At 31.1% G+C, this 23,700-nt stretch overlaps 2 protein-coding genes across 2 annotated transcripts; both read right to left on the minus strand.

The window, feature by feature from the left end:
* Nucleotides 1-915: 915 nt before the first annotated feature.
* Nucleotides 916-2,580, minus strand: LOC105171994 (non-specific lipid-transfer protein 2). Its single transcript, XM_011093299.3, has 2 exons — nucleotides 2,151-2,580; nucleotides 916-1,125 (listed from the first exon to the last, which is right to left on the minus strand). The coding sequence occupies exons 1-2, from the start codon at nucleotides 2,495-2,497 to the stop codon at nucleotides 1,116-1,118; spliced, it is 357 nt and encodes a 118-aa protein (XP_011091601.1). The 5' UTR covers nucleotides 2,498-2,580; the 3' UTR covers nucleotides 916-1,115.
* A 7,768-nt stretch (nucleotides 2,581-10,348) lies between these two features.
* LOC105171993 (non-specific lipid-transfer protein 1-like) lies at nucleotides 10,349-11,403 on the minus strand. The gene is made up of 2 exons (XM_011093297.3): nucleotides 10,976-11,403; nucleotides 10,349-10,491 (listed from the first exon to the last, which is right to left on the minus strand). The coding sequence occupies exons 1-2, from the start codon at nucleotides 11,320-11,322 to the stop codon at nucleotides 10,482-10,484; spliced, it is 357 nt and encodes a 118-aa protein (XP_011091599.1). The 5' UTR covers nucleotides 11,323-11,403; the 3' UTR covers nucleotides 10,349-10,481.
* Between the last annotated feature and the right edge of the window lie 12,297 nt (nucleotides 11,404-23,700).

Here is a 23,700-nt window from a genome sequence, read left to right on the forward strand (position 1 = left end):
CGACTATTGATTAATCATAGTAAAAAATTAAATTTTTGCTTTAGTTTTATTTAACCGTGATTAATAATAGTGATTTACCTCGATTTTGAAGCCATGATCATCTATAATGTAGCGAAAACTCAATTTTTTATAGTGGTTCCTACTGTGTTGACGTTCACTGCTCTGATATATAATGGTGTGTGCAATGTTCGATATTTGGATATACACTGCTTTTATTTTCACTACACCGAGATTCACTAATTCATATAGAATGGAAGTGACCTCTTCCAAAATACAATCCCATCGTTTTTTCAATTTTACGTAAACAATCATAATAAACTATATATCTTCATATATTTTTAATAAGAAGAATAAATTCAAGAATTTAACCTTGTTTTAGTATAATCTCCGGACATTTCTAGCAGCACATTATGTGGAAAAAGATTGCAATGGAAGTCTATAACTCATAATTACATTTGTGTCATAGTCACATAACTCAGTAAAAAGTCGCAGTAAAAAGTAGCAGATAGGATATTAGTTCAAAATGTCAACCTCAAATTATGTCCGACAACCTCAATTCCAAATAATTCCTTTTGAGCCCAACTCATATTTGAATCGTCATGTCATTTTGAATTAAATTCATTTAGCAGCAATCGAAACCCGACCTAATCCATTCATTTGTCAGCTCCAACTGTAGCATTTTGTTATCGACAGTTTTTTTTATTCTATAAATTTTAAAATCGTCACATACAGAAAGAGCGCGTGTAATGAACTGTTAGACATATGAAATTTTTTTTTTTATTTACAAAAATATAAAGGGGTAAATTATTATTATTTTTTTTTTTTTTCGTAGGACAAATATTTGCTCATTTTTCTTAACAAAGAAAAGACAAATTGCATTTTCTTGTATTTTGTGTAGGCAACAATTGCAAGACATAACACAAGTGCAATATTAATAGCCAAGAAAGAAATGAGTACATAAAAGTAGGTACCATTGCATCACAATAATAATGATACGTCTACAATAGATCAAGTTCACCGACACAGCGAACTAAAACTCTTTATTTGTTGTTAATATTTTATGATAAAATGTAGCGGATGGTTCATGAAAATATAGATCTCTTCTTCAACAAAGCTCACTGTACCCTGCAAAACATAAGTTGTCGTCACCATTAGTACAAATTCACACCTTGCTTACATGCTTTCCGATTCGATTCAAACAGAACCCATATGAAAACACTAATATGCAAGAAGAAAACAATCGCGGAACTAAAAAAAGGAAAAGCGATGGACCCTTGATGTTGGAGACAACGAGGGTTTTTTTTTTATATAAGAAAGGAATTAGGAGTGTGATGTACCGAACAACCTATGAGTGTTTTTGTAGGTGATAAAATGTAATCAACCCCTTTCGTACAAGAGGGAAAACGATCGACCTTCATGTCGGAAACAATGAGATCTTTTTTTAAAAAAAAAAAAAAGAATTAGGAGCGTTATGTACCTAACTTCCTATAACTATTTTTATAGGTAATAAAATCTAATTAACCCATTTCTTACAAAAGGGAAAGCGATGGACCCCTCACGTCGGAAACAACAAGATTTTTTCTTTTTTCCTTTTTTTTTTTTTTTCAAAAAAAGGAATTAGGAGTACTATGTTCCTAACTACCTATAGGCAAAACCCCATTATTATTAACTACCTATAAGTATTTTTATATGTGATAAAATGTAATTAACTCATTTCTTACATGAGAGGCAATGATTTGAAGAATCTATATTACATAAAGGTAAAATTACATTTTTGGTCCTACAATTTTAAGTCGTTAGCACTTTTAGTTCTTTAACTTAATCTATTTACGCATTTAATTCTTTTATTAATGAATTCAGTCCTAAACATCTCACATTTATCATTTTTTGATAAACTTAATCCTGTATTGATAATTTTGGCTCCCTTCACATTGTAATAGATCTTATTTTTATCTTGTAACTATAGGTCGTTAGAACCAAAATTATCAACACAGGACTAAATTTATCGTAAAAGAAACGAATGAGAGATATTCATGAATAAATTCATCAAAAAAAAGGACTAAATCTGTAAATGGTGTAAGCTATAGGACCTAAAGTTAGAGGATCGAATATGCAATTTTGCCTTATATAAATTTGTAAAATACACATACTTTGAGCAATCAGTTGAAGGACTGATCTTGTAGGGGATGTTAAGACCACACTGGCTGGGGAGTCCAGCAGCTTTGCCGAGGTTAACGCCAGAGGTCGAGGCAGCAAGATCTTTCAGGCAGCCGCACACGCTCTGTCGGTCGGCTGTGGTTTGGGCCGCCGCATAGAGATCATTAATCCCTTTACAGCATCCACCCAACGCACCAGTTCCGGTCACGTATGGAAGGCATGGATTCAGATATGAAACTACAGTGCCGCAACCTATCGCAGCCTCACCCTCTGGAACGACCGACATGATCGACACGACCGCGATGAGGACGACAAACATTGGCTTGATGGTTCCAGCCATTGCAATCGAAGCTTGACAGTGTAAGAAAAACACAAGTTCTAGTGCTTTGCTCTTAACAATTTTCGTATGTCTGGAGAAACGTTTGTTCAGTTTGATGCTTATATAGAAAACGTTTGCTTCCTTTTACTATAGAATCAATAGCACGATTTTATGGTTGGTAGTTGTTAGCTGGTAGAGGAATATTAATGTTGCCATAATGATTTAGGGGATGTTAATTTGCAAATACTTATTTTAAACGCTTATCAAATTATTATTCAAAATAAGTTGGAAAAAAAATGCTCATCAACTTATTATTTTCTTTTCTTTATATTTAAAAAAGAAAATAAGTTGAAAAACAAATATTTTTATTTATAATTTATATTTTTTAATTGTTTAAATCAAATTGATTTAGGAAATGTTTGTCAAAATTTTTACTTTTATAGAAATTATTTTTGTACAAAAAATTATAAGTTGTAGCAGATTTAAAAGTGGATAGTGTTTGTAAAAATTGAAAATCTGAAAGCTAAATTGAAATATATATAGTGATTTGGAAATAATCACTTCTAAAATAAATTTAATTGATTAAAAATCGTTTTGTCCCATGTGTTGACGGATATTATTTTTCCTTTGTAATATATTTTTGATTCATACACAATAAGTAAACTTTGCATGATTGCAAAAAGATATATATATATATATAGATACATATCATTTTATTAGCAAATCGCTGATATTTAATTTATATCTTTAATGATATAGGAATAATATAATTAGATAATATAGCAAATAAAAAATCTAAAATCTAAAATATTAAAATGTGAAAGTGAAAATTTGATTGTTGTTAAATCATTTAAATTATTGAAAACTTTGAACTTTAAACATGCAATTCTAAAATAAATTAAAAATGGTAAAATTGAATTGAGATTATTATATATAATAGGGGTAAAGTAGTAACAAATGGAGTTAGATTTATTTACAAAAAAGTCGAAGCAGTCAGAAGCACCCCCCTAAAGTGCGTCTAGCATTTGGGTTTAAAAACGTTTTTCTTAACAGTTTCAGAAGCAGAAGTTAGCATCCCAAATACTTTTTTTTTTCTTAGCCAAAAGCTGAAAAATACTTTTCCAAAGCTATCGCAAGAACTCCCTTAATCCAAAGTTATAAGCAGCTCCAACCCAACTTCTACAGTTTATTAATAAAATTGTAAGTATTAAACTGTTCTTCCAAAAACTCCAACTTCAACTTCTTTTTTTTTTTTTTTCCACTATTAACTTTTGTTTTCATACACCCGACTTTTATTACTGCTTAACTTACAATTTTCTCTACGATTTATTCTCATAAAAAAATAAAAATTAATATAAACACCTCTTTAGGTTTAATGATTACGGCGATTTACTTTAAAAAATTACTTAAAAAAATCAAAACCGCACCGTAATCACCTCTAGCTCAACCTCATTTAAGAAAAAATATTAAATAATATTTTTCGTTATTATTTTATTTCAACTTTCTATTATGTACTTTAAAGAAGTTATAAAACCAATCAAGGTTTAATTGCAAGTATGATTAGGTCAAAATATATATGGGAGTGGCACTTTTTCTCCAGCAAACTTGGAATTAGCAATTAAAAATGCTAATTAAAAATAATTCGCAAATTTAAGATTATTTTCATTAGAAATTTAAAACTTTATTGAAATTTATTTACGAAATTTGCATTTTCGGCCCAAATTTATCAAAGTGGACCTCCACGTACCTATATAGATGGGACACTTCATGCATACGTGTAACCTAAGTAGATAAAGCGTAAAATTATTCGAGTTTGAATTTTTTCAAAAGGGTCACATTAAAATTTTTTGGACATGAATAAAAATCCTCAGATCAAAAGTCCACTGTGCTGAAATTTGTTCTAAATATATGAATTTTGTTAGTTATTGTTCTTAATTAAGTCCAAAATGTGAATACCCAAAATTGCAGGACTGAAAATGCAATTAAGCAAATCAATCAATCACCCTTTTGATGGGCAACTCAGTTTCTGCCACGTTTGATTTAAGCTTTCATGTCCTGCTGCTGGACTCATAAATCTGTGGGGTCTGCACTCAACCTATCAAAGACTTCCTACATGCAACAAACAGTTTGTCCTTCGTAGTACCAACAGAAACTATCACATTCTGGTACTAATGACCACCGACTAAATTATACTTTTCAGTGTGTGTCGACTGTGTGTACAGAAAATCACAGATTATTTGTTTATATATATTTTTATTTATAATATATTGACTTGACATCATATTTTAATATTAAATAACTTTTTATCTAATTTAATATGTTTTTATATTCATAGAAAAACTTATATAAAATAAAAAATACATACTTTTCACTAATAGCTGAAAATGAGGATATAAATAAGGGTGAATTATATTTTGTCGTCCGAACTATATCCATTCTTACACTTTAGCATCTAAGTCTTTTTTTTTTTTTGTCAATTTACCGTGTCAACTAGTTGAAATTTGCACTTTGCCATATATGAGGGTTTTTTTGTTGATTTTTTAGCTCGAAAAACATCACATATTGTGCATATGTAAAAATATTAAAAAAATACAATTTAGTTTCCTGTGATATTGCAAATGTGCAAATTACTCCCCTATGAAAACAGAAGCAATTTATCCATGTATTTTTTAAAATACAATAATTTACCCCCCGTATTTTTCAAAATTGAGCAATTTACCCCCTAGACAGGGGGTAAATGCTTAATTTTAAAAAATACGGGGGATAAATTGCTATTTTTTTTATAAGGGGGTAATTTGCTCAGTTGCAATATCACAACATGGTAAATTGCATGAAACCCAAAAAGTATCACATGACATAACTTGTAAATATGAAATGTGCACTACATGTGATTTTTTTTTTACAAACAGTTATAAATGGTAAAATGCAAAATCTCATAAAGTTAAGATGATAAGTTGACACAATAAAAGTTTAGATGCCAAAATATAAAAACGGTCATAATTCAGATGATAAAATGAAATTAACCCTATAAATGAATAAGCTTGCAGTTCCCATTAATTGATTGGCAGTAGCATTAAAGTGACCAATGATGTCTTGATTTAATTATTAAGGCTTAAATTTTACGAGTAAATTCAAAATTATAGGTTTGAATTCTATTAAATGTGTTTAGTTTTATCTCACTTAATATGAAATGTTGTAGACGTGACTTTAATTATCGAATTGTATATATAATTATTGTAATATATGAGTTTATTAATTTATTGATCAATGTAATGTCTAATTTATTAATATTGATGTAATTATGTAATCACCACTTTTATATAAAAAGAAAAAAAGCAGCATCCTAGTGATCAACTTTTATTAGTTAAAACATTATATGAAGTAATTAAGAATGATGGCTTAAATAAGATAAGTGTGCTTGGACTTTATAAAATGTTAATTAGAAAATTGCAATTATGTAATTAATTATATAGCTAAAGACCTAACTCCAACACTAGTAGTCGGTTTAACCCTACCTAGTTCACACACCTTAGACTAATCAATTCATTTTCTCCTAATTCATGCAAGAAATAATATCATTAGTGACAATAAAAATTCATTGCAAGATAGTAAAATTTAACAAGAAAATTATTTATTTAGTCAAACTCAAACGTTTAGTTCTTTGCTTTACAAGATTTTTAAAATGATCCGAAAATTAGAAAAACGGAATATATTTAATTCTATGTCCAGATTTTGGTCAAAAGAATAGACAGCAAGAACATATGCAAAATGTGGATTTTCGTTAGCTTGGTTGCTCACAAAACTAATGGACATGGTATTTTTTTTTTCATGATATAAATGTGTCAAATTTTTTAATTTTGGGATTATTTTAAAAAAATCGTAAAGCAAAGGACGAAATATGTCATGTTTTCTTGATTTTGGGATCATTTTAAAAATTTCATAAATCAGAGGACTAAAAGTGTTGAACGGAACTAAAAATATAATTTTTCCGAACTTTTACAACATTAAATTTCCTTTCTAATAGTAGCAAAAAAAATATTTCGCAAATCACAAAATTGTAAAATTCTTATCTTTCTAAAAATTCATTGCTAATCATCATTCAAAAATATGTCAACATACCCTACTCAAATTGTAAAACGCTCCCTTATCATATGGTAGAAAGACTAGAATCCACCGACATTAGAAATTAAATGCATGGGTTTAAACCTACGTTTGGGTCAAGTTTTGTACAATTATGAGAACGTTCAAAATTTAACTATTTTACACGATTTTATTAAAAAAGGTTCGTTTCACTTTTATACCAACATTCTAAATCCAAATGGTATATATATAGGGTGGGCTGAAGCTCTCTAGTAGTAGGTTATGTTCTTCGTATCTAGACGATTTATGATTTAGAAATAATGCAATTTAATGAATTCTTGATTATTGGTGCAAACAAATTTTACTACTAGTACTTGCTATGTCGTACGAATTAGGAATTTCGTACTTGATGAATTAATTGAAGAATACGAATTTAATTATATGACATTTCGAACGTGAATTTTGCCCCTAAAAATCTGGCTAAAAGTTTTTGTCTAATATTTTTTAATATATATATATATATATATATATATCATAGCCTCTCCGTCTACTTCGTATCCTTGCTTTAGAAAACCAGCTCCTATACGGATCCTGTGGGAACTTTTCCATGCAACGAATGCTTTCCGAAAACACCACGCTTTGCTTTCCTGGCGAGTAGGATTTGTTCTCAACCCGGCGTAAGGTAATCAGCTTAAGGATCGATGAAATCTCCGCTTTCCTCGAACGATGGTTGACCCTAACGTTTCCTAAAGCAAGGTGTAAAGGCGGCGAGATTTGCGGTTGAAGGCAGAGATACTGGGTAGAACGTCCTGCACAAACTACCTCCTATGGGTTTAGGACAGGTTTGGTCCATGCGCCGGCCGGGTCGGGCATGAAGAACTAGGGACAGCTGATCGACACGACGATGGCTCCGTACGGGAAGACCAAGGCGCGTTTTGAGTTATGATAATCTAGAATACCAAGACACCTCATGAAATTCTCAGTCATATATTAAGTATAGTGATCTATAAAATTCATGAAATTAGACTGCCAATTTTGGTGCTATTTTACAATTTATTATAAACTATGGGTTATTCTCTACATTATTAATTATTAAAACTTAAAAATCATATCAAATTATTATTTTGTTTCATGTTTAAACAAAATTAATATGAAAACTTAAATCTTGATAATGATTAATAATTAATATTTTCAATTCTCTTTTCAGAAGAACGTACAGCTAGTAATTATTGTGCAATCATAAATAATTATTATTCGATTATTATTTTTTATTTTTAATTATAATAATTAATCATATCAAAAAATTATATTTATTCTAGTGGTCTATCTCTTTACTTGTTTTGAATCATTAGTGATTGATTAAGTGGCTAAAAATATACATTTTTGGTCCCTCCAAACATCACTAAAACAGTTTTAGTCCCCCTTCATTCACGAGTTACTCTTTTGGCCCCTCAAAATTACATTTTTGAACATTTTTAGTCCCTATCTTTGACTTATCGTTAGAACTTAACATAAATTCCTCATGTGAGCTAATCTTCCCAAAATTACATTTACATACAAAGTTCAGACATCTATTGATCAAACAAACTTAAGCCCACCAACTTATCTCTTCCCTCATAAATCGTCCCAAAAGAAAACCCAGATCTCCAACAATGGATCTTGGCGGGCGCCAACGTGCGTGCGAGGCGGCGTGGTTGGAGTGAAAGAACAGAAGAAAGAAGTAGCGATCGAGGGCGCCGCCGCCGCGTGAGCTAGGTACGGCGTGGATGGTATCGGAGCGACAGTGCAACAACGGCGGATGAAAGGCAAGTGCAGCAGCGCCGCCGCAGCGCACTAAAGATGGGGGTATGGCAGCGTTGAGGGGGTGAATTAGGGCTGGATGAGTATAAGGTTTGGGGAATTGTTGGGTATTAATGGGTATAGACCAGGCCCAGACCCAATTTATTGTTTTTGTTGGGTCTTGATCTGGGTTTTCTTTTTTGACAATGAGCCTTGGTAGGGGGACCAAAAGTGTAATTCGGGAATGAACGGGGACCAAAGCTATTTTCATAGTACTTTGAAGGGACCAAAAATGTAATTTTCCCATTAAATGTCTAGGACAATTGTTTGGAACAATTTTGCATTTGATTATGATCTGAGACCATTTAATTAGGACATAAAATTATATAATTAGGATTAAATTAGTTAACTATCACGTTTTATGAGTTTGTTAATTAATTTGGGTTATCATTATTTTCAAAAAAGAATATATATATATATATATATGAATATCTTTTAGAGTAATTAATATATTATTACAATTAACATTTAATACGGGATATAATAATATTTTAAATTAATTAATAATTTTGAAGCAAATATAAAAGCAATATACACATGCTACTATTCAAACACAATAAATTGCATATATGCTATAAGAAAAAAAAAATAAAAAAGATAGATATTATCGACAAAGAAAATCAAGTGATAATTATATTGTAATGTTGTCACTAATACCATATATTTAGTACCAAAGATTTTTATTTGTCACAATTATAATAACAAATTTGATGTTTTTTTTTTTTAATATAATGACTATTTATTATGTAAAAGTTGTTATTTGCAAGAATTAATGACAAAAAATTGTACGCAACATTGATGCTATAAACAATTACTAAGATATAGACAGTGAAAATTTCGTGACAATAAATAATTTTATGTCATTGTAAATGTTTTATTGTCACTGTAAATATTCATTAATTATCTGTAGAGACGCTTTTATGCACAATTTTTGTCAGTGATAATTATATAATGATAAGATCAAATTATTAGTACTTAATATATATATTTTAGTCATAATTTTAAACTTATCATTAATTTTGTCACTAATGTTATACTGTATTGTGGCGATAATCGTTTAAATTTTGTAGCAAATGTCGATTAATGCAATCAACTGAATTTTTCAAAATAAAAAATCAACATGTTGTGACTTTCTTTTTGCTTCTTCTTGAAAGCGAAAATGAACCTCTGAAATATTCACTACTGTTTTATATTCAACAAAAGGCGTGGTAGCCCTTCAAGCTTTTGTAATTGGCAACAATTTTCAAGGACGATTGTATTTTTCTACACAAAAATAGGAAGAAATAACACGTCTGATGCACGGACACTCTGAAAATTTATCCAATATAGGGTTGGTTCCAGACATGGTATCGCTGTGTCCGAAATTAAGAAAGAAAAAAGAAAAAAAGAAGAAAATGGACATGGCTCCGACACGTTTTGGAGGAGTGTCTGATATATTTTGATTTTTTTAATAATTTCAAAAAAATTTGGGTTGTCTTAAGAAAAAAATGAATTTTAGGCTTAACAAAAAAAGAAAAAGAATTAATTGAATTCTCTTAAACTAAAAATAGTATAATGAAATTACTAAATATTCGAGAGATGTTCACGATAATTTAACTAATTTAAATTATTAAAAACTCTTCATTGTGTTTTTTTAAAAATAATCTGATTATGAATATTGTTTAAGCCACATTTGATTAATGTAGATGTAAGACATGCTTATTATATATTTTATCTTAATATTTTTCATATTACATATTTTAGTTTTATAAAAAGTTGAGAATATATATATAATAAAAATATATTATATATACCCGTGTTTGTTTCGTGTCATGTTCTAACTTTTTTATATTTTTCATATCGTCATGTTCGTGTCATATTGTATCCCTGTCCATACATTATAGAATAACACAAACAATATATATATATATATAGAGAGAGAGGGGGGGGGGGGGGGAATAATTACGAAAGACATGAGCGTGTAAAAAGGTACATTTCCCACCATCTAACACGGTATTCATACGGCTGCATATATCGTGTAAAAAGGTACATTTATTATTCATGTTTAATTAGAAAACATAACCCGACGACTGCTGCTGATAGAAACTCACTTCACCCTGCAAGTTGCAAGATATTGTCACCATTAGTGCAAATTCACACCTTTCTTACATGACTACAGTTATCTATATAGATCCCCTGTAACATATTAACAGGTAAGAAAACCCCCAAATAAAGAGCAACACAACCCCATAACACTCAAGAGTATCAGCTTTATGGAAAATTGGATTTTTGTTCTCGTATATTAAGATTGTTTTTAATTTAGTGTCATTTATTATGATGTTCACACATTGCATACTATGAGTTAGAAAATTTCTCATTTTATGTCTTCACGTGATTTTTTCGTCTCGTAATTAACCGAGAAGTCACGGAGCCGTTAGTCCAGCACGTGTTTGAACTAATGGGCTCGTAAACTCTCTGTTAGTTATTGGATGGAAAAATCACATTAACACAATTAATCCTTTCTTACACTATATGCAATAACTAGAAAAATCTATATTATTGTAAGAATCAAACTTGAAATTAGGATATGCATGCACATACTTTGAGCAATCAGTGGAAGGACTGATCTTATAGGGGATGCTAACACCACACTGGCCGGGGAGTGCAGCCGCTTTGCCCAGGTTAACGCCAGAGGTCGAGGCAGCAAGAAATTTCAGGCAATTGCATACGCTCTGTCGATCCCCTGTGCTTTTGGCCAAATCATAGAGACCCTTAATCCCTTTACAGCATCCACCCAACGCACCTTTTCCCGTCACGTATGGAATGCATGGACTCAGTTTCGAAACTACAGTGCCGCATCCTATCGCGGCCTCACCCTCTGGAACAACTGACATGATCGACACAACCGCGATGAGGACCACAAGCATTGACTTGATGGTTCCAGCCATTGCAACCGATGCTAGAAAGTGGAAGAAAATAGAAATTCTAGTGCTTTAGTCTAACAATTTTCGTATGTCTGCAGCAACGTCTGTTCAGTATGATGCTTATATAGAAAACATTTCCGCTGTGATGGGGGGTATTACCCTGTTTACACAAAAAGACGAAAAAGCCCCCCTTATATGGATAAAATAACTTTAAAAGCAACAGGATCCGCGTATTGGTACGCGGGTCGGATCCCCGAAGCCCCGACCGGCATGAGACCTGAAAAACCAACCGATTGGAGTGATGAATTCTCCACCATACGATAAAAGTCTATGAACACCTAGATAGTGACACGTGGTCCAACCAACACTGTACACTTGGGCCCTATAAATACTTCACACATGAATCATTTGAGGTAACACGCATTTATTGCATTCACCTTTAAGCTTATAGATCGTATATTTCTACTTTGACACGAACTAACTTGAGCGTCGGAGGGTTTTAGTTGTAGACGAACCCGACTATCCTAACGTACATGTTTAATCCTCAGGACCCATTCACAATCTAAGATTAATACATGACGAGCTTGAATTTGCTCAAAAAGATCGCATATTTTGATCTGGATCACGCAGATAGAATTAATACTAGAATTTTATGGTTGGTGGTTGTCAGCTGGGAGATGAATATTAATTATAGTTGGCATCATGATTTAGTGTTTGATTTAGACATAAAAAAATCAATACATTTTAAACTTATTTAAAAGAAAAAAATATGGTTGAACACCTACAAAGGTTGTACTTAAAATGCCAAATCTTACTTCGTATGACATGCTCTTGAATTGATTAAATAAACGAGTCTTAAAGTTTATAAGATGTTACAATTATCTGAGTTATATATAAACTAAAATAATTTATTAAAGTTTTAAGGAAAAAACAAACGTCTTATTTTCTAGAGAATCTTGTTAGATTCTTAGTAATTAGCTCGTTACTGATTTTATATCGAATTTTCTTTCTGCTATTTTTGTTAAAAATTTTACTAATAAAAATATCTGATAATAAAGTTTTGTCCGCAGGGAACTTTTTAAATTTCTTGGCCAAACCAGCTACAAAGTTTTGAAACATTAAGATTTCTTTCTAATTATAAATATTTCATTTCTTATATTAATTTTTTAATCACAAGAACTTATAATTCTTATCCCTTATGTTGGTAATTATCAACAAATTTACTCCTTTTTTTCTTAATTTTTTGAACTATTAGCATAATTTCTTATAGCGATTCATAATTTTTATAGGAGATCACAAACTCGTCCAAAAAAATTACTAAATACTTTATACAAACTCTCAAATTTATATTTTTAAACATTAAAATATAAAATCAATCAAACACAGTCTTCACAGCAACACAATGACTCCCACGTTGATGCTAAGTTTTCATGTGCGGCTGCCTGTCTAATAAATTTGTAGGGTGTGTACACAGTGTCTCTGGAGTCTACGTCGTGAATTATGAGTGTCATGATTCAAAGACTTGAATAATTCAATTCAGATGTCTACGGGCAACGACCACCAGTTTGTTAGGACCAGCTACGTGAATTGATATCCGTTAATGATTAATCTAATTTCCAGTGTCTGTGTCCATTAATTTTGGTAAATGATAAACGAAAGAGCATTAACACCCAACTCCACATTTTCCTTTTATTACGTACATTTATCCATCTATGTTTTAAACGTATGACTTGTTTAAAACCACTGCCAAAAAAACAAAAAAGAAAGAAAACCGCGTTTTTGGCGGGCGATGATTTCTTAAGAAACTCGTGACAATTTAAATTTGCGAGGGTAAATAATATTTTTGGTCCCATAAGTGGATCTCTTTTCAATTTTGATCTCACACTCAGATCAATTCGCACATTAAGTCTCATATGTTTTTTTTCTTTTTTTTCAATTTGAGGACCATTGAGGGACTTCCGTGCAATTGATAACGACAGTTGCTCTCTCTGTTAGTCCATACAATCAAAATAAGAGTAAATTATATTTTTGGTCCCATAAGTGGACCTATTTCTAATTTTTATCCCACATGTAAATGTATGAATTGACTTGAGTGTGGGACCAAAATTGAAAACAGGTCCACTTCGGGACCAAAAATGTTATTTACCCATTTTGCGATGGAAACTGTGAACGTTGCATGAGACCCGATTGCATAGCATTGCGCGCGAGGGATAAGTAATCTGTAGCAACACTTTGCAATGGGAGAATAAAACCTAGCAAACACGGTAATTTCAACTTACAACACCATAAAAAATTATGTCGATAGCCAGTAAAATTAAAATAAAGAGTAAATTTATTGATAATTAGCGATAAATTCAAGAAGGGATTAGAATTTTATGTTTTCGTAATTTCAATGTTAACATTGGAAATGAAATATTGTTTTATTATAATCATAAAAAACAAAAAATTTTACAAAAGTTCATAGTTGGCTTTGCAAAAAAATTGCCTAGTTCACCCTAAAATTTTAACAATTACTTCCGTTAGTAAATTTTATAGCAAGATCAGTAACGAAAAAACCCATTGGTAAAATTAGGGATGAGTTAGTTATACCAAGTAAATATTTTTCTTATTTAATTTATTACTAATGTAAATTAGAAACAAATTCCACTATTTTGTAAGGAATTTGTATTGTTGTTAACGACATTATTTTTTGTAGTACAAGTCACAAGGGTATTTACCATGGGGGGCTATTTGTTTGGGTAATGGGGAAGTTTTGGGACGGATATTAGGACGACTGGCCAACGCAAAATGACTAAATTTATGTGACTTCTTCCGATGGTATTTTGCGACAGTTTGGACATAGGGTTTGTCGTTTCAACTACACCCGCAGTATTTTTAGTCCCAAAAATTTGCGATCGATATTTGCAGGACTTTCTTTTTGCGACTGTCTCAAAAAGAGATATACATACCGCGACCGAGATTATGGTTCAGGTCGGATTGTTTGTGCAGGTTGGATTGGGATTTGCATAGCGCGGCCGAGGTTATGGTGCGTGGCCACTTCCACTTGCCATGAGCCAACTACATGCAAATCCCCCTGCGAGCAATAGGCTTTCTGGTTCCAACAGCTTAAGGTAATTAATTGTCTATCATTTTTTTTTATTTGGATAAATTACATAAAACTCCCTGTGCTATGCCAAATTCATTGAAAACTCCCATGTATTAATAAAATTGGGGGGGGGGGGGGGGGACCTTATATTATTGTAAACCTTGGAGAAGACTACCTTTTGGCCTATAACAAATGGAGAGTGCCTCACATTCACCAGTTGTGTGAGTATGAATATTTTCTTCTCAACTTTTATCAATAAATGTGATGAAAAATGACAAACATACCCTCTTTGGGCTTATAATACACTTTATCACAAAAAAAAAAAAAATAAAGAAGCTTGTAATTTAGTGTTAGATAATAATTACATATTATTAATTAAATTAAAATTATTATTTTAACTTGAATATATCTTAGTAAATTATGTTTATTTATATGATATATTAATTAAATATCAAATTACCAAAAAGTATCTCAATGCATGTTTGAAGTTATATTATTTACTATAAATAATATTTTAATCAAAATTTATCATTATATGTATTTAACATAAAATGTTAAGATAATATGTATGTAATATTTTTATTCAATTTTTAATTTTATAAAAATGATATAAAAATATTAATAAAAATTTTATTTTTTTCCCTTTTAATTTTGTTGGTTCTTTTCCTCCACTTATCATCATCAGCCACCACAAATCAAGATGAGTCATCGTCACCCAAGCTAAGCGACGATGACACCCAATTTATGGGGTCACCTACTTTTGCGATTGGTGACCACGATGTTGTTCAGAGGTATGATCGTCGCCACTTTGTATGTATACATATGCATACTATATATCATATATATAATTATGTATGTATATAAATCAATAATATATTTATATATTAGTACAATTTGGCCCCTTCATTTTTTTACCATTAAAGGTCAATAATTGTTAAAATAAGGGTATCACGGGTAAAAGATATAATTTTAATGATGTTAAGATGAACAAATGATGGGGTGAATGTGCATTATTGTGAAAAATACCGATTTTTTTTCGCTTTCTTTATTAATACAAGGAAGTTTTCAACTAATTTTGCATAATCTGGGGGTGTTTCAAGTCAATTACCTTTTTTCTTTTTAAGATACTTTAAATGATTCATTATTTAGGGAGATAATTACAACATGTGTTTTTATTTATTTGCAAAAAATCCCTTTATATTTTAGAAATAGCAAAAAGACCCCTATGTTATTTAAAATTATTTAAACTCTTCCGTCCCGTTTGTTGCACTTAACAACATTAAAATTTTTACTGAGTTGTCTGTTATACATTTGTTAAAATAGCAACTGCTTTTAATAATTAAAAATTGAGCCGACCAGATTTTAAATTTTAAAATATATTTTTTAATTATATATATATATATACACCATTACATATAAAATATAACATATATTATAAATCAATCAATCACCGGCTCTATGAGCGGCAACAGCGCACCACCTAGACACTCCGCTATGGTGACCTCGACCTTGGGGGGTGACCATGAGGTTGCTGGCCCCTTCTAAAGGGGTTGACGTGATGACGCCGTCGTCGCCCACTTCTTTAGGTGACCAACATCTCCCATAATTTAAAAGGGGTGATTTGGCCAACCCTGTATTCTATGAACGAACTAAACATATCGAATTAGACTGTCATTTAGTTCGCAACGCCTACAAAGAGGGTTTCATCCCCCCTTCCTTTGTGCGAAGTTCGTTGCAGCTTGATGATTTGTTTACTAAAATCCTGCCCGTTTCTACCTTCACCACCATGCTTTCTAAATTGGCCTTGTTCTCGTTCGAGCCATGTCCAATTTGTGGGGGGTTGTTAAGAATTCTACCTCCCGAACCTATGACTTTGAGGTCGAACACCAGATCGCATTCGTTGAGGTCGTGGTTCATGACAGTGATCGCGAGATCGCATTTGAGCTTATGAATCAGAACGCAGTTCCCATTGCAACACTCCATGAGGTCGCTATTCCTGATGTCGCATGTCAAGTGGCACATTGCTACATCTACAAATTTGCTAAATACGGGATAGATACTCTGTTAACTGATTATTTTGCCTTTTATGTAATAAATTTGGTTAGTTAGTTGGGGTGGTTACGCCCATTGTATATTTAATCTGTTGTATACATTCATTTTTGGATGATGAGATTTATTACAGAAAAACTAGAGAGGCTTTCTTCTCTACAATGGCTTGTTCTTGCATTCCCTCTTGCTTTGAATATATGAAATTCAACATGGACGGATGGGGCAACACCCAACTCCAGGACACAAGCATCACACCGTCACCCTCTTTGGACTTTGGCAACACCGCTTGTCGTCACCAGGCTGCGCGATAGCGTGTAGCGGTGGTGCCAAAGGCGAGCGATCTTGGAAAGAAAGAAGGGGAAAAAAATGAAAGAGGGGAAAAAATTATTTCTATTTTTTTTAAAAATTAAGTAAAATAAGTTATTTTTTAAAATATAAAAATAACAAAAAGGATTATCAAAATTTTTATTTTAAATACAAATAATAATTTTAATTAGAATATTATCTATGTAAATAGCATAACTTAAACTTGACATAATTTTTTGGTTTTTTAACATTTAATTAATAGTTTGCATAGTAAATAATAATTTAATTTAGTTAATAATATATAATAATTATTATTAATTTTTATTTGTATTTATATAAATATGTAAATTTGAAAAGTGAAATTAGTATATTAAATTTTTATTGTAATTTGTGAATTTATTTTTTAACTTAAAAAATTTTATACACTTATTAGGTATTTTAATATTTAATCAATATATTTAATAATAAATATAGTTAAACTGGATAACATAAAAAAGGTCAAAGTACAATTCCAAAAAAAAACTTAAAATAATGATTAAAATGAGACAAAAGAGGGGTATTTAAGTTATTATAAGTTAAAAAAGTGAGAAAAAAATATAAAATGTGCTTGTGATTTTAATTTGTGCTTCTTTCTTTCTAATTTTTAGTTAAAAAAATTATCATGGATGTTTGTTTGGATTTTTGTAAGATACACACAATTAAAAATTTATTTTTTCATTAATATAAAATACAAAATTAAATACATTGAAAAGAGAAACAGATGGTTAGGCTTGTTGGGGTGATCCCCAACTAAACCCTTTGATTCTTAAGTCAGTGCTTGGTGTCAAGGTCGCGAATAAGCAGGTTGCTGACGAACTAGTGAGCTTAAGCGATCTAAATAAAAAAGTGACTAAAAACGGCATACCATAAATGCAGTGAGCATGGAGTATTTTATAGTGTATAGCGGGGGGTTCTGTTGTCCAATAGCGATCTGCCACGTGTCTCAGCTTATTGGAGGTGGGTTGCTGGACCCGACGTCGTTAGAAAGACGCGGGTCTTCTAGTAAAATTGCAATTTTGAAGTCATTGAAGGGTAAGATAGTCTTTTTCAAATAAAATTAGGATTACACCCATCAGGCCGTTTAACATTAACCAAATCCATTAGGTTTTCATCCATTTGTTTTATAATAGACTAATCAAAATGCCCTTCTGGATTAAAAATTATAATTTTATTTATATTTTATTTTTTATTTTTTTATACACTATGTGGATAATTTATAAAATTTTTCTATCTATCCTGTTCGATTTTTTTAATAAATTTTTTATTTAAAAAAAAAATACAATAAAGCCAAAGTTGACAATTTCATACCTCCATCCAAGAATTATATAATTTCAGCAAACATCAGGAGGTATTTGTAATTTTTTAAATAACGAGAGGTTATTTATAATCATGCCAAATCTTATAGGGGGTCATTGTAATTTACCCTTTTAAAAATCTAATACACCACAATATATGATAATTATATAAATTTAAAAATTCATGTTTATTCCAATCCACAATTATTCAACTGGCGGTCAACGACACTTTTCTTAACAGATATTTAAGATTATCAAAGTAAATTATTCAACAATACACACTACAAGAAAAAAGGGTATCAAACACCAAAATTTAGAGACCGAATTTTTTTTATGATAAATTGTTAACAATTTTTATTTTAGAGACGGATTTAGAGACAGATATAATTTTGCTAAAATATATTATATTCTGTCTTTGATACTATTAAATGATTGCTTCAATCGGGATAGTTGACACTTAATTTTTTTTGGTTATTTTCATCTGCATTTCCGCAGCTAATTATTTTTAATTTTAGCCATGAAATTTTTCGTCTCTGATGTTGTAAATAGAAATTTTTTTATTTATGAAAATGTTAAAACACAAAAATAAGAATTTTTCTATTTAGGAAAATAAGTTGAAAAATTTTATATGACATGATAAAATATAAATATATATATTTATAATTATAATGTATTAAAATTTTAATTTTAATTAATTACAATAAATTAAAAATAAAGTTTTTATTAATTTTTTTTATTTTAATAAAAAACACCCATTCATCTTAATGTTTCTCTCACCGGCTCCACCCCTCTCTTCTTCTCCCTTGACTTTATATTTTCTCTCTTCCCAACTCCTTTTTTCTCTCACCAGCTACCGTTATGGGTGTTCATAATTCGATTAAATCGGCCGAATCGAACTAGATCGAAAATTCGGTTCGAACTAAAAATCGAACTTGAAAATTTCGATTTAATTTTTTTTTGTAAATTTCAATTTTTGGATCGATTTTTTTTACAGACTCTGTGAACCGAATCGAATTAAAAAATCCAATTTTTTTATATAACATAACTAAAAGAACGGAATTGACTCCTCAAATTAACTTTCAGAACCTCTCTCTCCTCTACCTCTCAACTTAAACCCTATCTCTCCTCTATCTCTCTCTCTCTCTCTCTCTCTCTCTCTCTCTCTCTCGGCGGGAAGAAGAAAGCAGATCATTCGCTCGCTCGGAGACGGCTGCAGCTCCATCAGCACAACTTCTCTCTGATGACATTAATAGATAATTTCTGTTCATTGTAATTTTTTTTACAGTTTGTAGGAGAAATTTGAATGCTTTCAAAGTGTTTGTTAAAATACCTGATTGAACACTCCTATGTTCTTCTCACCGAAATATTCATTTTTTTTGCTGAAATATGTTGAAAATTGAAAGACTTGGCTGATTGACATGCGAAACTTTTGTAATTTGTTGAGTTGTCATCGGTTTTCTCAATTTGTGTGAAATCTTACACTTAAATCAACTACTATGCATTTTGTATATGGGGGAAGAATGTTGACGATTCTTCTGCTTTGTTTAGCATGATTTGACTGTGGTAAATTGAAAATAAGCTAAGATGATTCATCGATTTTGTACAGTTGATGGAGATGTCTAATCAGTACAACCTTGTGTTTTTCTTTTGGCTTCCTCTTTCTCTGTTCATGCTTTGAAGTTGAAAAATCGGGTCGACATCTCCTATTAAGTAGTATGAGTACAATTAATATGCGTAAAATTTTTCTAAAGCTTGGGATCTACGGAGCTGTTTGACTTTTTCTCCTTGTTTCTTATGTTTTTCATGTTGCAAATAGATATACGTACATGTAATTCTTAATCCTTTGGAGCTCTGCATGTAAATTAAATGAGTATTCTTAAAAATTGGGGATACTTATTAGTTGTATTGATAATTTAGATACTAAACTGGATGTTGAAAAACAGACAACAAAGACTCAAACTACTTGAGATATGCTATTTGATGTGGGACTAGATGTTGAGTTTAAAGGCAATCATTTAACTAGAAAATTATTGAACAAGTGAATAAAAAATCTGCCAATGCTATTTCTACTTGATATGATAGCTCCCGCTCTAGTCTCAAGAGTTATATATAGTCAGAACAAGAATTTAGTATGAATTAGACATAATTGGGTTAAGTAACCATTAGGTCCATTACATGATGAAAGTTAGCCTAATCTATAAAGTTGGTTATAGAACACCAATATTGAATGATTATACATACATATTGCCCCTCCAAGAATCTTTTAACTCTCTGGCATGAGTCTATGTTCAATTGAGAAGTTTTGAAATTTGTTTTGTATTTCTTAAGTGACTTGAGTTACCATTACATCAAATTTGATTAAATGTTAATTTCTCTTTTCTTATATCAGTAGATCAAAAATCTTGATTTTCAAAATAATGGTTAATTCATCCAGCCTTCTTTCTCTATCAAGTATATCTAAAATCGCTAAAGATTGCAGAATAATGAATATTGACCGTAGTTGGATGTGGAGGCGCTTGGATGATAATAAATTTATTTTAGATGAATTCATAACAAGGGTTGATCAGGAGCTCTTGAACTTTGCCTTTGATAACCCACTTTGAATAATGGACAAATGCTCTAAATGTCGCAACATGAGATTTTTGAATCGGAGTGATGCGCATTTGCACATAGTAAAAAATAGATTTACTCGAGGTTATAACATCTGGTATGCACATGGTGAATCTTTGAATACAAGAGATGATGTGGGGGGTTCTTCAACCGCTCCTCAAGTAGAAACGTCTCGTTATAGAACAATGGTGATGGATGCAATAGGCCTTGAGTTCAGCTCAAACTTCATGTGTGATGAACAACTACCTGATCCAAAAGCACAAAAGTTTTTTAACTCATTAAAAGATGCTGATGAATGATTATGGGATGACTGCAAAAATCACATAAAACTCTCTACTGTAGCCCAACTATTAAGTATCAGATTAGAGTACAATTTACTTGAAGCTTCTTATGATCGACTTGTGTCAACAATCAAAAGCATGTTGCCTGGAGATGAAAAGTTGCCAGATAACTTCTACTTGACCAAAAAACACCTAGGTAAACTTGGTTTACGTTACGAAAAAATTGATTCTTGTGTAAACAATTGCGTATTGTATTACAAAGAAAACAAGGGCCTTCAAGAATGCCCTATATGTTATCATTCTCGATATAAGCCAATCAAGACAGGATTATGGAAGAAAGTATCTTTCAAGGTGTAATGGGCTTTGTTTTCGTCATTCACAACAAGTTGAGGCAATTGTTGCTTCTCGTTGTGAGCTGGGATTACGATTTTTGCTTGATTCTTGGGTCTTTCAGGAGTGATTGGCAATGCATTGTCAAGAGGCCTCAACGCCATATTTCTTGCTGAACTTGTTCAAGAATTCAAAAGTATTCACCTTTAAGAGCATAGAGAAAATGCTTTTTGTTTTAGGAGAAATGTTTGCTGAGGATTGATATAAGATGATGATGATGATAGGGTGTAAATGTAATCAAGAAAAAACGGGAGTGAAAAGATTAGGTAACGATCATTTGTGAATTTGAATTGTTTCCACAACGGTCATATCTGAAATGCCCTATCCTCTACGGCTTTGTTTGGTCCGATATGGGCTCTTAATACAGAAGTCGCACCAACGAGAACAGAATCGCGTCAAGAAAACCCTTAATGAATAAACGCCCTGTTATGTTTTCAAATCCGCTGCCAACGCCTCCTCTTCAACACCACATCTGCATCTCCCCAGAAGGTGGGCGGTGGGCAATGCAGTGCAAAGTGCTGCTCAAATCTAGGCAATGGCAACGGATTTACATATTTTTAAAATACACCTCCGGTTAGAAACTAAAGGAAGGAAGGGGGGTTTCGCGCAGTATTACAAAACAAGGGGATTTTGAACCAATTTCGCATAACGTAGAGGGATTTTATGTAATTTTCGGCTAAAAAAGATCAAAATTATCATTTTTTTTTAATTACAGAACTAATCAAATTGCAAAATGAATCAATGCAGGACAAAATTTGTCACCCCCTAAGCTATAGGATAAAAATTATAATTTTTTTCTATTATTTTAGTTTATTTGTTTAGCATTGCCCTCGACTCTACTTATGCTGGAAGCATATTGATATGTGGTGTGTGAAGATTATATATTTATTGCTATAATTTTGAATTATAGACTTTATTAATTTGTTTCTCTAAGAGGAGTAAAAATTAGGTGAACTTTAACAAAAAAATAATACCTTTATAGTCTACTTTTTAATCACAACCCTCACAAAATCCCATGTTGGGTCATGTTGATATGTGAAGTTTGAAAAATATATTTTTAAGGCTCTAATTTTTCTATTAGAGCTATTATTAATTTATTTTTATCTACGAGGAGTAAAAGATAGTGAAATTATCAGCAAAACATGAGTTGTTTAGGGAAAAATTGCAATTTCCATCTTATAATTTAAAAGGTGGTAATTTTGATCCTACACAAATTGATAGTAGCAATAGTCCTAAAACTTCGAAAGTTTGGCAATTTTTATCTCATTTAGCCAAAAAAAAACCCAATGATAAACGTCATGTGCCCAACACATGTATTTTTCTTGCCAAAAATGACTAAAAATTGTGAAATTTTCTAAGTTGTAGAATTGAATTATGAAAATTAATTTGTATAAAGGTGAAATTGACACCCTAAGTTACACGACAAAATTACAAGAAATTTGTGGCGCTATTAACATTATTTCTATTAATGGAATTATTATGATAATCGGAGTGGTAAGGTTTAAACTGCAAAACAATCTTTTAATCTCAGATAAAATTCTTTTTATAATTAGTGCTTGTAAGATTTGCAACTTACGCTGCAAGAAAACAAAATTTGCGTTTTCGCTGCACTATAAAGGACTACGGTTTAAAAATCATGGTAAATTAATACTATTAACCACGATTAAATAAAATCAAAATAAAAACTTTAATTTTTACAACGGTTCATCAATATTCTCCATAATTTTTAGCTATAGTCAAAATATTTGTCATTATTTTAATTAATCATGGCTAATGTTTTAGCCACACTTGCAAAAACAACGGCTAGTGACTGTTGGAAAAGTATGATTGATTTGTATTTACCACGGTTCTTTTTTCTAACTATAATAATTAATCGTAGAAAAAAATCATATTTACTCTCTTCTATTATATTTCAAAACCATACATTTTTCTTGGCTCGAACTCAACTTATTACCAGAAGCCTACATTGTTTGAAAGGAATTCTTTAATGATATATTAAATTTGAAGTCCTAAAATTTGCATGGATTGTTTGAAAAGGATCCATTATCTTAGATTAGTAAATTATTTTATATTTTATTTAATATATAGTTATCCTGTGCTTGACAATATATATAGTTTTAAAACTTAGATCATTCATTGATTGTGGACTAACGAACAACTAGGAAAATTAACACAAACGCAAATTAATGTACGAGCATACAAAAGGTGGGTATTATTCATCAGTTGCTTATGGGAAGAAAACACAAGACTACCCTTTATTTTACATAGCTACCAACTTAATTATATATGTAGACCACTATTTTTCCGAACATAACTCCTCAGTTGACCCTGCAAAACCAAAAAATCA

This window comes from Sesamum indicum, linkage group LG10 (genome assembly GCF_026168435.1).
Source record: "Sesamum indicum cultivar Baizhima isolate 11 linkage group LG10, ASM2616843v1, whole genome shotgun sequence".
Classification (NCBI taxonomy): domain Eukaryota; kingdom Viridiplantae; phylum Streptophyta; class Magnoliopsida; order Lamiales; family Pedaliaceae; genus Sesamum; species Sesamum indicum.